Source organism: Carcharodon carcharias, chromosome 16 (genome assembly GCF_017639515.1).
Source record: "Carcharodon carcharias isolate sCarCar2 chromosome 16, sCarCar2.pri, whole genome shotgun sequence".
Taxonomy (NCBI): Eukaryota; Metazoa; Chordata; class Chondrichthyes; order Lamniformes; family Lamnidae; genus Carcharodon; species Carcharodon carcharias.
In genome coordinates, this window is record NC_054482.1 from 5,274,171 (window position 1) to 5,287,795 (window position 13,625).

Consider the following 13,625-nt stretch of genomic DNA (forward strand, 5'->3'; position numbering starts at 1 on the left):
GGGGCACATCTGTGCAATTGGCCTCAAGATGGTGAGGGCTGAGGAGGCCAGATGGACATGTGAGGGTGTGTGTGTGAGAATGGGCGGTGATGTCCTTGAGCTGGCAGTGAGTGAGATGCCAGTGAATGTGTGATGGCCTTGAGTGTGTGAGTTTGGAGTGATGAGATAGTTGCAATACCCTGACTGCATGGGTGAGATCATTCATCCTCTATCTGCATTGGATGGCCAAGCTGTTCTGTGTGGTATTGGCATTGGCCAAAGCTGCTATTGCCTACCAAGCCAGAGTGGTAATGTAGCTGCCCCTCCTGTGGCCAGAACAGGGGTAAAGGACATCACAGCAGGCCTCCATGGCGTCTAAAAGGCACTCGAGGGCTGCAGTCTTTTTGCCCTTAGGGGCCATGTCTTCTTTGCTGCAGCCCTGGGCTGGAAGCACTGAGCGTGGCTGTGCTTTAAATGTGGTTCCTGGCGTGATGAAGCGGTGACGTGATGGTGTGGCAGGTGAGTGAGAGCCCACCCCACCATGGAAACGCGTGTTTCCCGGGAATGCATAAGTAATTTGGCGGGTTTGGGATGATACAGAGTGCAAACCCGCCATCGCAGCTGGTGGGTAAAACGTCATTTTCCCCCTCCCGTCACCGCACTTCATGCGAATCTGGAACGATTCCGCCCCATGGTTCATCAATTCTCTTTCATTACCATTGAAATAACTGACTATTGCACTGTGGATCTGAATCAATTTATAGAGAAACAGATTAAAAATGGTCTGACAAATTGCAAGATTGGCAATTTGTCAAATAAGAAAATGAGATTTCAACACGTATACATTGTGAGTGAATCACAGTCGCATTCACGCAGATGAGGAATTATGAACATTTTTGATTTTCTCTAATGTAGCTGGACAAAATTAGGGAAAAATAACTGGAATATTGCACCTCAACCTGTTTGATCACCTCTTATTCATTTTACTTTGTTGCTGCTTTATGAGAGCTGTTGAGTTCAGATGCGTTTATCTATTCATAACAGTTTTTTTTAATATTTCCCAGAACAAAAAAAAACAATAAAAACTGGGAAATAAGAATTCTGGTCCAAACGGTTTTTCTTTTCTGGGTTAGCAACGTCTTTATGGAATTGCAGAGCTACACATTCATCCTTGGGCACATCGCCCGTGGCTTGAAAAATCCGCTGAAGGGAGAAGGATGGGCTTTTGTTCAGACCCAGTTTATTGTCACTTTGACATATGTAACTCAATAATATATATTCAGGCAATATTTTTAATATAAAACACTGCAATTCTGAAAAAAAAACACAAGGTCACATTTTTCATATAAAAAATGTAAAACTACTTTTTAAAGGCCAGCAAAAGACAGCAATGGGGGCCTAACAGTAGATTACACCACAGGTTAAGGTATTAGCTGCAGGGTTCAGGTGTGGCTGTAACCTGACACTCGAGCCAGGTATCGCACAGCGCCTTATAGAAATTGCTGGTTTTTCAAAGCTACAGACAGAAACTACCAGCAGAACAGGAAATAAGTCTAACTGCACAGAAAATTAATATTTTTGCAACTAATCTCATGCATTTTTAAATTTAAGTATCAATAGCAAAGGCATCATAGATAGTTAGGTAGAAAAGAGATACCTAGTATCATGGAATTCCAAGGTAAAGCAGCTTTTTACATCAGCCCAAAGTACAGGTAACTAATTGCGCAGTACTGACAGGTTCTTGGTTAAAAGCTGTTAAGTTCCCTGGACCGATCTCTTCAGGAATATCACTTGAACTTTTGGAATTGCTTTTCAAGTTGTACAGCAATGCATTGTTAGAATGGAAAAACGACTACTTCTCAGCTTAGGCTGGCTATGGATTACAATACTTTTACTAAAAGGAGGATCTTTGCTCACACAAGGTAAACGTGCTTGCTATAACTATATGAAAGGGGTAGAAATAGAAATTTACCTTTTTAGATTGTGCTGGATAAAATTAGCCCACATCTAATGTTTTGCTATTTTTAGATTGGATAATGATATATGAAGTCTCTCCAATCTAAATATATAATGGATCATCGATGCAAGGTTTGGAACAAGTACAGTTTTTATGACTGAAATATTTAGAAAGCTTAAAGATTGGCCTGAGGTGTTGCTTTTACTGTTACTGGATATGGTTATATTGGTGCATAATGTATGAGTCAAGAAGGCCAAAATTAAAGAGCAGATAAGATCAGTAGTTTTAGTGGTCAACATTTTTGAACAAAGAGAGAACAGCCAGTGTTATCTTCATTGATCAAGTATAATTAAATTACTATCATTTTCTGAAGAGGGGATTGTACTAAATCATAAGCTTATCATTTAATTACTGAGGCAAAAAGGTACTGACTTCACATTTTAAAATGCCAATGCTGTTCAGAGGAAAACGTAAAAATTATAAGAATAAAACCAGGGTAAATGAGAGAAAATGTGAAGTACCATAATAATTGTAAGTGGAAATTCCTATGGGAAAATAGTAATTTGGATACATTTAAAAACATGTCAGATCTGTGCATGAAATCTTTTTCCTATAAAGCAGTTGAAATTAATTCTTGTGGTTTGAGGAGTGTAGAAAGCTGACTGCATTTCATCTGTCAGACCGTTGTAAGACACAAGGACTAAAATGGCACTGGGTCTTAAATCTGCTTAAGAATGTTGTTTGGTGCTGTATCAAGTCTGTCTACAGGTAGAACAATGTAGTTAAGGAACTAACTAATCCAGAATTGATTTAATTGTGGGTGCCACTGCATTGTTTGCACACTCTTGTGAATAAGTCAATTGTCGAATGATGCCAAATCAAATTCTAAAGGTAATTGTAGTATGCCTATGTCGCTAGAGCAATGATTTATATTTATTGATTGCTCATACAATATATGTACCATCAGAATTTGTCTTTTGTGCATTACAGTTACACGATGTAGCCACCAAATATGTCCAGAACCACAGAAGTAGAGAAACATACAGGATCAGTAGAGATATTAGGCCAGAACCAGTGCTGGTTTCAATGCGTCTTTCAAAAAAATATCTATACACCTCCCTGTGGAATCTCCCTGCATTGTCATACTGAGACTGTTAAATCTCTTCCAACATCATCTGAGTGAAATAATTAAATCTAACTTGTCCATTCACCTCCCATCTTTTACTCCCTTATTGAATTTGTAGTCATGCTAATTGATTTATCAAGCTTTTGTTTATCTTCATCCCTTCCAATCTCTGCATTGTAATCCACTTGAAGAATAATGCTTGAGGAAAGCTTTGTTTTTCCCATCACTTTCTGATTTATGTCACTTGCCTCGCTTCAGTTTCCTATTTGGATATGATTGTTTTCTCGTCTAGTGTATTTTGCAAGTATTTATCCTCTGTGTTCTTCAATTCGTGTGATTATAGTTCTTTCCTCACCCCTCAAAATGCACTCCTTAAACTTGAGACTCTCAGATGTACATTTGCCTTTCTCTATTGCAAGCCTAACTTTATACACAACAATGAATTGGCAGAGGTACCAGTTTAGCTGGTGCATTCTCCACGGCAACACCTCTACCAGAGTCCTATTGCCTACCAATCAACACCGACTTCTCATAAAATATAAATATGTTGTTTCCCTGACATTGGTATTTTCTGGTGAATTGTCCTGATGAATGCAAGACGAAAGGCTTCGATGAAAAATGTCTCTTTTTTTCAGCAAATCCAGTATAATTTCAGCCAATGGGGTTCCATACCGTTTGAGACATGCAGCATAACAGTTTTTCATCCAGGAATATATTTTCACTCATTATTGATCTCTGTTAGAATTCAAATCATCAACAATTATGTTTGAACTTGAACACTTCTCATATCTTAATATTAAGTTCCCAGCATAGTTTCTCTACTTGGGGTGGTGGATTGTGCCATGAATTAATATGTTTTCTTTTATGTCACTTGCATTAATCCACAATATTTAACTTTTTCTGAATCCAATCAATATTTCTCCATCTGTATTGATCTCATGTCTTCTTTCGCATAAAAAAACACACACCTCCCCTCAACTTACCTTTCCTATCTCTTTGGGACAGTTTATAATTTTGCAAATTTATCTCCATCTGGTCTAGCAGTTCCTTACTTTCCCTTGTGGTAGTTTTCTTATAATTTTCTTGTATCACTATGTACTCATTCTCCCACCTGTTCCACAACGTCTGACTTAGCTGTTTCTTTTTGAGTTCCAGCATTCACGGTTTCTCATTTTACTTTGGCCTGTTAAACCACCATGCCCTCTCCCCACAGTCCTTCCCTTACCCCCAACATACTCTTGCTGCCTGGACATCAATACCAGTATAATTGCCCTTTGAACAAGCTTCCCTTGTCCCAGAATGTGTCTCAAAGTCTTCTGTACCTGAAACCCTCCCATCTACACCACTTTTCAAGTCACAAATCTAATATTTTTCACTCAGGGCATGGTTTCAGTAGATTGTTACCCTTGAGGTCTCTGCCTTAAATGTTGCATTTCACACCTCAAGTCCACCTTCAACCTCTTTCCTATGACACTGGTTCCTAAATGAACTTTAACTTCCAGTTGCTTTCTCTCGTATTCTAAGAGTTTGTTTCCCCGCTCCTGTAGAACCTTCCCTGCCACAGATCCCAGGAAGGAATATATCATTCACAATTACCAGTCTTCTTTGTTAAATAGACTGCTTCATTTGGCAGGATTTGTAACACCTCACTCCAATTATTTCATCCTGTGCTGCAGACTGTAGCAAGCCAGCATTAGAACTCAGCTAGAACTATGTGTTTCTACATGTACTCTTCCAAATCCTGGGTAGACAATACCATGCTTGTTGAACATGACACAAATTTAGTTTTAAAGTTTGCCATTCCTGTATCCAGGGCTATAATGCTTTTCAGAATTATGCCCTTATGTTGTGCTCTGCACAGACTTCACATCCTGGCTTACTTTACTATACCACACTCTTTTAAACAGCCTACCTATTTTAATATAATGGGTGATAAAATCATCTTTAAAACTGCCTTGTATATTTAATGTATCAACACTCATTAAAATAAGAGCGTAGTCAAAATGATTAGCCCAAGACTAAAAATATATTAATAATACTAGATTATTATAAGAATATCAGCACATTAGAAACTGGTGGTTTATTGAAAGTAAATCACTCGTTTGCAACATCATAACTCACAAGGGATATAACCATCAGTTTCTAGTATATTTTCTTCATAAACCATAAACACTATTCTGAGGCACTTCTGTACACCCATTGAAACTTTCAGGAAACAGAAAGACAAGCATCTCCCAATGACCGGAGAAAGATTGGGCACCCCATGGGAAAGATGTACTCATCACTAGTAAAAATGCACGAAACAGGCCCTTGTGTAACTTGCAACAGAGATTTAAAAGATTAACAGCACACCAAAGAAAGATAAATAAAAAGGAGTGGCAAGTAGGATTCACTGGAAGTTTAAAGGAAATTAATCATTCATTCATCTTAATGTTGTGCAACATCTACCCAAACAATATGTAGACAACTTTTAACAGGCAAAAATCACAAAATGGAATGCCTTTATGATTAAACAAATCAAGAAAGATTTAAGGAAACAAAGGCTTTACATTTCTTTGTCCAATGCCTCCCGCTTTAACCAAGATTTAGAAAGGTAGTTCACTGTACAATCCGCAGCCACTTATGTGATACTTTTTTAAAAAAACTTACTTTGCAGATCGATAATACTTGCAGGGACGATTTCATTTTAATTGATTATTAGGGTGGAACATTGTCTAATAGATATTCTGACAGACACCCTGGGCTGAACTTTCCCTCCAGCTGGGTGGGGTGGGGGGGTGTGGAAACAGGAGCCCGGACTGTTTCTGGCTCCCAAACCCAGCCCAGAGGGAACAGTCACTCATTGTGATTTTCACAGAGGCGCTCCCAGTGTGCAACATGCAGACAGGTTTCCTGTTCAGTTAAGGGCAGCAGGCAGGTTCTCAAAGCTAGATGACAAATTAGAGGCCTCCCAGTTTGAGATGAGCAGAAGAAGCCTGCATTAGAGGGTAAGTAACTGAGATGGCGCTTTAATATGGAAGTGCCCTTCCACCAAATTTTAAATGAAAAAAACAGAAAAAGCAGGCAGGCCAACACAGTGGGAGAGTAGGGACAGGGGTGTGGGGTGAAGATCCCTCTACGGGGCAGCCTTTGTCTGCACCCACACCCAGCCAAGCAGGGAGGGCCTATAGGGCTGTCTGCAGTGGGACATAATTCTTTTTAAGGTGCACTGTCTTTAAGAAAGTAAATGTTTGGAAAGGTTTTTTCTTTTTGTTGGAAAAGACGAGCCAGCAGAACCATGTATCATTCTGCTCCTATTGTTGTGCAATGTAATGGTTTACCTTATTGCATGTTGTGTTTCCAATCAAACAAATTAAGCAGATTTGCCAGTTTTGTTTTGCGAAAATGATGTTCCTCGACAGGTTTACGAAGGTGGTAAATGGTTTCTGTAGAACAGGATCGGATCATGGTATTGATGTGATTAACATCCAAGTTTAAGCTATGTCTACACTCAACTGTTTTGTATTAGAGGAATCCTAGATGTGCTTGTCAATGTTGGTTACTTTGCTGCATACAGACTTAGGCCTTTGTTCTGCATCTCAGCCTCTGCTCTCTGAGAGTGGTCATACCCTAATTGTAGGTCAGTTCTGCTTGTGCTCCTGCAAAATAAGAGTCGTATCAGTTTGTAACAGATGTTATACCAATTGTGGTATTTTCACATCCTTTGACTTTCACATTGGCTGTGGTTATCCTGTAACTGATGTCAGGTCAGCGTTATAAAACGTGGCTCAAATCTTCCTGTCTCTGGATCATTGGAGATGGAACTTACATGGGGAGATGCACCTCAGGACCCCGTGGAAATCCGGATGCCTAGACTTATGTGGAAATAGTTCGGGAACTTTAAACTTCAGATGGGCTGGTTTCTGCTGGCTGAGGCTCTCTGAAAAAGCCTCCGACACTGACTTCAGGGCAGAAACTTTAACCAGATGTGTGGGGCTTAGTTACACACTACCCAGGAAATGTTACATGGTTTGATTTTTGATCCAACTTAGTGGTTAGCCAGCAAAACTGAACTGGGCTGTACAACTGACCCCTCAAATCACCCCAGAACCAATGCAGCTACTGCCCCCCCCCCCTGCCAAAGCTGACCTGACTAGCCCCCTCACCACACGCTAACCCCCCCCAAGCTGACCCGACTACCCTCGACTACTCGACTAATCCCCCTCACCACCCAACTACCCCCACTCCCCCTGAGCTAACCTGACTACACCCTGACCACCCAACTACATTCCTGAGCCAACCCGACTACCCCTAACCACCCAACTACCCCTCTGGCCTCCTGGGCCCGACTATCCCCTCAACCACTTGACTACCCTACCCAAGCTGACCCAACTACCCCACCCTGACCATTTTACTATCCGCTGACCAGATTCAACCCCAACCTAACTACCCCTGATCCAACTACCCACTCACCCACCTACTCATTCACCCGCTTAACACGCCTACCCACCTACACATTTCATCCACCTACTCAACTCACCTGCCTACCCAACTCACCCATCTACCCACCTTACCCACTCATCCACCTACCCATTCACTTACTCACTCATTAACCCACCCTGACTCACCTACTCACTTACTCACTGAAAGACTTGAACCTTTAAAAACTTACCTGAAGACGTAGCTAATTTGAAAAGGGGGTGTGTCCTGCTTTCTTCCATCTCTTCTCGCAGCCAACAATCTTTCCTGGAGAGACTGCGCCAATCCCTCGATGCTTCAGCTGGGGTTGGAAGTTACGGCTAAAAAATCAAAAAGGGTCAGGACGCAGGAATCTTCACGGACAGCATCAATGCGCTCAGCATCGACACTGACTGGAAGATTTGGGCTCCATGTTTGAAAAGTTACCACTTAGTCCATGAGACCACCTTTAGGTTTCTAATATTAGTAAAGATTTGGAAGGCCCCATTTCGTTATTGGAATTTCACCAGTAGCTGGTTATCAACGAAAGAGCTGTGTGCACATTCAGTACAAATGCATAGAGGGTAGCCTTGTCTGACTGGAGGTCAGGGTCAGCAGGCCGGTGTGATTCAGACACTTTTTTTTGCAAGTACAGGTATCTATAACATTAGCAAAGTTTGCTTAACAGGTTAACAGCTGTTCACTGACTCAAGAGCATTTTAAATTATTAACTGGCCAAATCCTCACCTTGATTTAAAAAAAACTGCAATGAAAGTACATTACACGTACACAAGCTGTAGTCATTTTGATAGAATAGTTGGTACTTTCTGATTAGTGCTTGGTAAATTTTTAACAAGTTACACATTTTCAGCATTATAGTACCGTCTTCATGTTAGTGTTGGTTCCTTTACAGCGGAGAATATAACAGATTCTACACAATCAACAAATGCTGATAGCACACCATCTGTAAGTTAATAGATTTAACTTGACCTAATGTTAATATAGACTATGGTTTCAGTCTAACTCAGCTTTTGAGGTACAATTCACAAAGGATTTAATAAAAACTGCTTCTGTAAGACCATACACGTTTATCTTTGAAATCTCAATTGATCTTCCAATTATCACTAACAGGATACTGTTAGATTAATACCATGATCAACGCTGCAGCTATTAAGATTCCTTTTCAATTAAAATGAAGACAAATTAGTGCAATTATATGCATTATCCTGGTAATGCATCCACGTAGAAGTGCCACTTGAGAGAACCCGAACGTAGTTTCAAAACCTTTCCTGCTTTTGTTGTGGAAATGCTTCTGATATAGAAGGCCATGGTTTTCATAACAAGTATTGAATTAGATACAAAAAGTGATAATTCATTATGCATGAAATATTACATTAGGCTTTAATCTAGAATAGTCCATTGTATGAGCAGTGTTACATAACCACAGAGACTTGGGTCTGACGTGTACAAATAGAGAAGTGAAGCTAGTGCAATATAAATGTAAAAGTCAGAATTGCAATAGCCCAGTAGTTCTGGTGATAAAATAGTGGACTCCACTGGTTAGGTTTAAAGGACCATACATGTAAATAAGGGCAATGGAAATAATGACCTGGTGCCATTGTAGTCATTGAATCATGGAGCACAGAAAGTGGCCATTTAGCCCATTATACCTGCGCTGACAAAGAACTGTCCATTTAGTTCCACTCCCTTGCTCTGTCCCCATAGGCCTGCATTTTTATTTTGTTTGAGTATTTATTCACTTCCCTTTGGCAAGGTATGATTGAACCTGTTTTCGGGCAGTGCATTCCAGATCACAATTCACTACGGAAATATAAACTAAAATAGATAATCAAGTTGGGCTTTTGAGTCACATGCACTGGTTAGATTGAAGTTATGTCCCATTTGAGTGAAGCTTTCTAATAATAAAAATGTGAATTATTTTTACAGACAACTCTGCCACCTAACAAAGTAAACATAGCAGCCATTGTGGCTCCATGTGTCATTGGTGGGGTGATAGTTCTAGCTATCATTCTGACTTTTCTAATTTTAAAACTGCGTGAGAAACGTCAGACTGAAGGGAACTACAGCCCGAGCAACCAGGAGCAGACGGGATCACGCTTGGAAATGAACAATACCCTTAAACTACCACCAGAAGAGCGCCTTATCTGAAATGTTCAGGCTCTGTGATGCACAAGACTTGAGGTTTTATGGTGGAAGGAGTAGGAGAAGTCAACAGATCCCAGGTATTCCCTGTGCTACTTAATGAGTTAGGAGAAAGAGAAATGTTACAAAGCTGTCCAGCTCAAAGTGTGTGTGTTTTCTTTAAACCATGGCAGCTTCAAAGCTAACCCTGCATGGATTATCCTTAAACTGTTTAACCTTTTCGACTCTTGTCAGCAGGATGTGGAAACCTGGACCTCAGAGATTCTGCTGTATGTTGTCTTGGTCACAGTGGCATTGTTATTAATTTTCTTTCTAGTCCTCACTGCCACCATTGTGACCCTGAACAAAAGAGCAACACATGGGGCATACAGCCCAAGCCGGCAGGAAAAGGAAGGATCTCGGGTGGAGATGTGGAACATGGTGCACCCACCGCAAGTGGAGAGACTTATCTGAATGAAAATAGAGCTTGGCAAATTGTTTCCAGTGTACGTTGTGATATAATCATTGCTGTATGTACAGGCTGAGGATGCCATCCGATTCAGAGTGCCATGAGGAATGCTTTAACTGGGATTGAAATTTCTTAAAAGTGCAGTTTAACCCAATTGACTTGCCAAATCCTTGCTTGAACACTCATATCTACCATTAAAAATTGTTCTATTTTAATTCTCCCTTTCTACCTAACTGTCAATAGAAAATGGTTTGTAATGAAGGTGAACATAGAATACACATAAATACAGGAAGAAGATAACCGTTAAAATGTAAAGATTAAGATACCCCCTGGAGCTTGGATGCTTTGTGTATATGTATATTCCTTCTGGATGGCTTGGGTTAAAACTAGTTAAAATTGTGCCTAGGGATTGAACCTTCTCTGAGTTTCACTTCTGTCTTCATTAGAAAAGGAAGAGTTTGACTGTTGTTTTGATGAGCAAAGTCTCCCAAAGAATGAAAGGGTTAAGGTGGGCACTCTATGTCCCAGTGGTGACCAGGACTGTGTTAAGAACTTTGTGACAGAATTGGGTCTTTTGGAAATACATAACTGATATGTTCTCCATTTTGTCCAGTTGAAATATGTTGGTTAAGACTTGTTTTGTGGAGATAATGAAATAAATAAATAAATACTTTTGCTACTCAACTAATGCTTAGCATTATACAGCACAAGTAGAACTATCAACTAAAGAATATCAATTCTGAATACTTTCTAGTTTGGACTTTTTTTATATGTTATTTTCTACTATCATGCCAAATGTTATCATTCTCTAATGGTGGCAGGTTAACTGCCTGCGCTGACACTTTTTCAGCAGCTGCAATTGGTGATAGTAAATACAAAGAACAAATGTACCTGGACTGTAAGATCAATTTAGAGTTAATATAAACTTATTTGCGCTTAGGATTAAGTTGCATGCATGTTGAAGATTGACTGCCGTTCTTCAGTGAGAAGTCTACAGGGCCGATGTTATAACAAGAGTTATTAAAACAAATAACAGGGAAAAACTAACGATGTACAGCAGTCGAACAGCAGATTTCCAACTCTTGCAAATTACATAGAATTTCACTAGTCATTCAGCCAAACAGGTCGATGCAAGAGTTGATGCTTCACGTGAACCTCCTCCACCCCTTGTTCATCTCATCTTATCAACATATCTTTCTGTTTCTTTCTCCCTCATTTACTTTTCTTTAAATGCATCTAGGTTAGTCACCTCAAGTATGTCATATGGCAGCAAATTCTGCATCCACAACATACACAGTGTAAAGAAGTTTCTTCTGAATTTCATATCCAATATATTAGTGATTATATCTAGGGCCCCACTTTTGGAACCCCCACCCACCCCCGCACTGCCCCACCACGATAAGTAGAACATTTTTATTTTTGTCTACTCTAGCAAACCCCTTCATTATTTTAGGTATTCCTATCAAGTTACCTTTTAGTCTTCTCTTTTCCAGAGAAGCTCCTGTCTGTTCAGCCTTTCCTGATAGTTATAGCCTGTTAGTTCTTTTCATTAAATTTACAATCACACTCATAGAGACGTCACACATTGCCGGTTTGAAAACTGGAATTGTCCACCTTGAGGTATCAGGAGAAGGGGTGAAGTAGAGCACTCTACTGAGTTTAGGCTAGAGCAGAGGGAGCTTGATTCAGCATATAGCCTTTCTGTATGTGAGCTGTAAGTGTTTGATGTGGACATTGGGAGATAAAACCAAGGAGATAGAATACATTTTCACTTTTAACTAACACAAAAGACAAAAAAAATCAGAGAAGATTTTATTTTTACATGACTTCAAATGGATTTAGTGGAAATTTAGTGGACAGCAAAAATAAATGTTACGTGGACTGCTTTGGAAGCAGGTCAGAGAAGGTTTACCAGGCTAATACCTAGAACGGTTGGGTTGCCTTATGAGGAAAGGTTGGACAGGCTGGGCATGTATCCGTTGAAGTTTAGAAGATTAAAAGGTGACTTGATTGAAACATATAAGATCCTGATGGGTCTTGACAGGCTGGATGTGGAGAGAATGTTTCCTCTTCTGGGAGAATCTAGAACTAGGGGGGTCACTGTTTAAATATAAGGGGTCACTCATTTAAAATGGAGTTGAGGCAAAATTATTTCTCTCAGAGGGCTGAGAGTCCTTGGAACACTCTCCCTGAAAATGCAGTGGAAGCAGAGTCTTTGAATATTTTTAAAGCAGAGGTGGATAGATTCTTGGTAAGCAAAGGGTGATAGGTTATCAAGGGTGGACAGGATTTGAGGTTACTTTCAGATCAGCAATGATCTTATTAAATGGTGGAGCAGGCTCAAGGGGCTGAATGGCAGACTTCTGCTCCTTGTTCGTATGTTCGAAACTAACCATTGGATATGTCTTGATCCTGAATGACAGCACTCTCAAAATCTGTAAAAACAAATTGAAATTATACCATCTATTTTGTCACAAGACTTTGTTCTTCAGATATAAATGGATAAATTAGAAAGCTATATCGTCGTGGGAATTAATTCATAGGGTAGTACCAAATTTTTGAAGAGGACTATGCTTTTGACAAAATGCTTGGCAAATCTTATTATCAAAAGATGATGAAATTATATAAATCATGTTGAAATGCACTATCACATCATTCTGACAAAAATGATAGAGGCCAAATAGCCAAAAGTTATCAATGAAAGAAAGGACATTTGGCAAATGCCTTAATAAAGATAACGGAAATAAAAACAAAATGTTGGAAACACTGAATGGGTCAGGCAGCATCCGTGGAGAGATGGTTCTTTAACAAACAACTCAGAGTTTTATTTAAGATTAGACAGTCAAATGTTTAGTTAAATTAACTAGTTTACTTATTTATGAGCAAAAATCAGGAATTGAAAATTATATTAAAATACATCCAAGTTGTTTAATTCTATATTCTAGTGTTGGAGCACTGTTCTCACTCCTGAAATTTCCAAGTGCGCTAGAAAACTGAGAAATGGCAAACCTGCTTCGATTCTGGTTCTAAGTGTTAAGTGTTTTAATAAATGCACCAAACTTATTGGAATGTCACTAAGGGGTTTTTTTTGTCTAATGTGAGCCAAATGTTTTAAGTGAAAAAGAAAATCGGATGATTGCATTAAGTGTTTGTTTCCTAATTCTACTACATTACTTGTCGGTATTACAAAGAAGTTGCCTATGACTAATTCTGGTCGAGGTAGTGTAAGCAATGAACTGAAGCAGTTCCAAAGATGAGTTGGATTAGTGATTGCAGACTGTGAGCTTAATATTTGTGAGCTGATCATGAATGGAAACACATTTATTTTCACTTTGGTTTTCTAAATGCATTGGATTGAAAAAAAAAGGGCCTGAAATGAAACTGTGGAATGCTGGTGTGTAAATGTTGAATGCACTAGTTTATGTACATTTAATGTCGATTTTAGGGGAGATATAAATCTATTAAAAATTATGTTAATACCAAGCTAAAATACTCGGATTCCACTGCCTGTGAGG

At 39.4% G+C, this 13,625-nt stretch overlaps 2 protein-coding genes across 4 annotated transcripts in view; both read left to right on the forward strand.

Moving 5' to 3' along the window:
* Positions 1-12,121, forward strand: part of crb1 (crumbs cell polarity complex component 1) — a 97,158-nt gene extending 85,037 nt beyond the window's left edge. Inside the window, exon 12 of the mRNA XM_041208748.1 lies at positions 9,897-12,121. Within this exon, the coding sequence (XP_041064682.1) occupies positions 9,897-10,115 (219 nt within the window). The 3' untranslated portion in view covers positions 10,116-12,121. The remainder of the gene's footprint in view (positions 1-9,896) is intronic.
* LOC121289193 (protein crumbs homolog 3-like) lies at positions 1,509-10,040 on the forward strand. 3 transcript variants are annotated; one of them, XR_005945501.1, is made up of 4 exons: positions 1,509-1,901; positions 8,413-8,465; positions 9,447-9,742; positions 9,900-10,040. XR_005945501.1 is itself a non-coding variant. In XM_041208387.1 (3 exons), exons 1-3 carry the CDS (start codon positions 1,855-1,857, stop codon positions 9,666-9,668), a joined length of 339 nt encoding a protein of 112 aa, XP_041064321.1. In that variant the 5' UTR covers positions 1,521-1,854; the 3' UTR covers positions 9,669-9,936. The 3 variants fall into 3 exon arrangements, 2 of the variants coding, with proteins under 2 accessions (XP_041064321.1, XP_041064320.1); XM_041208387.1 differs by having other exon boundaries at positions 1,521-1,901; positions 8,396-8,465; positions 9,447-9,936; XM_041208386.1 differs by having other exon boundaries at positions 1,532-1,901; positions 9,447-9,936.
* Positions 12,122-13,625: the final 1,504 nt, after the last annotated feature.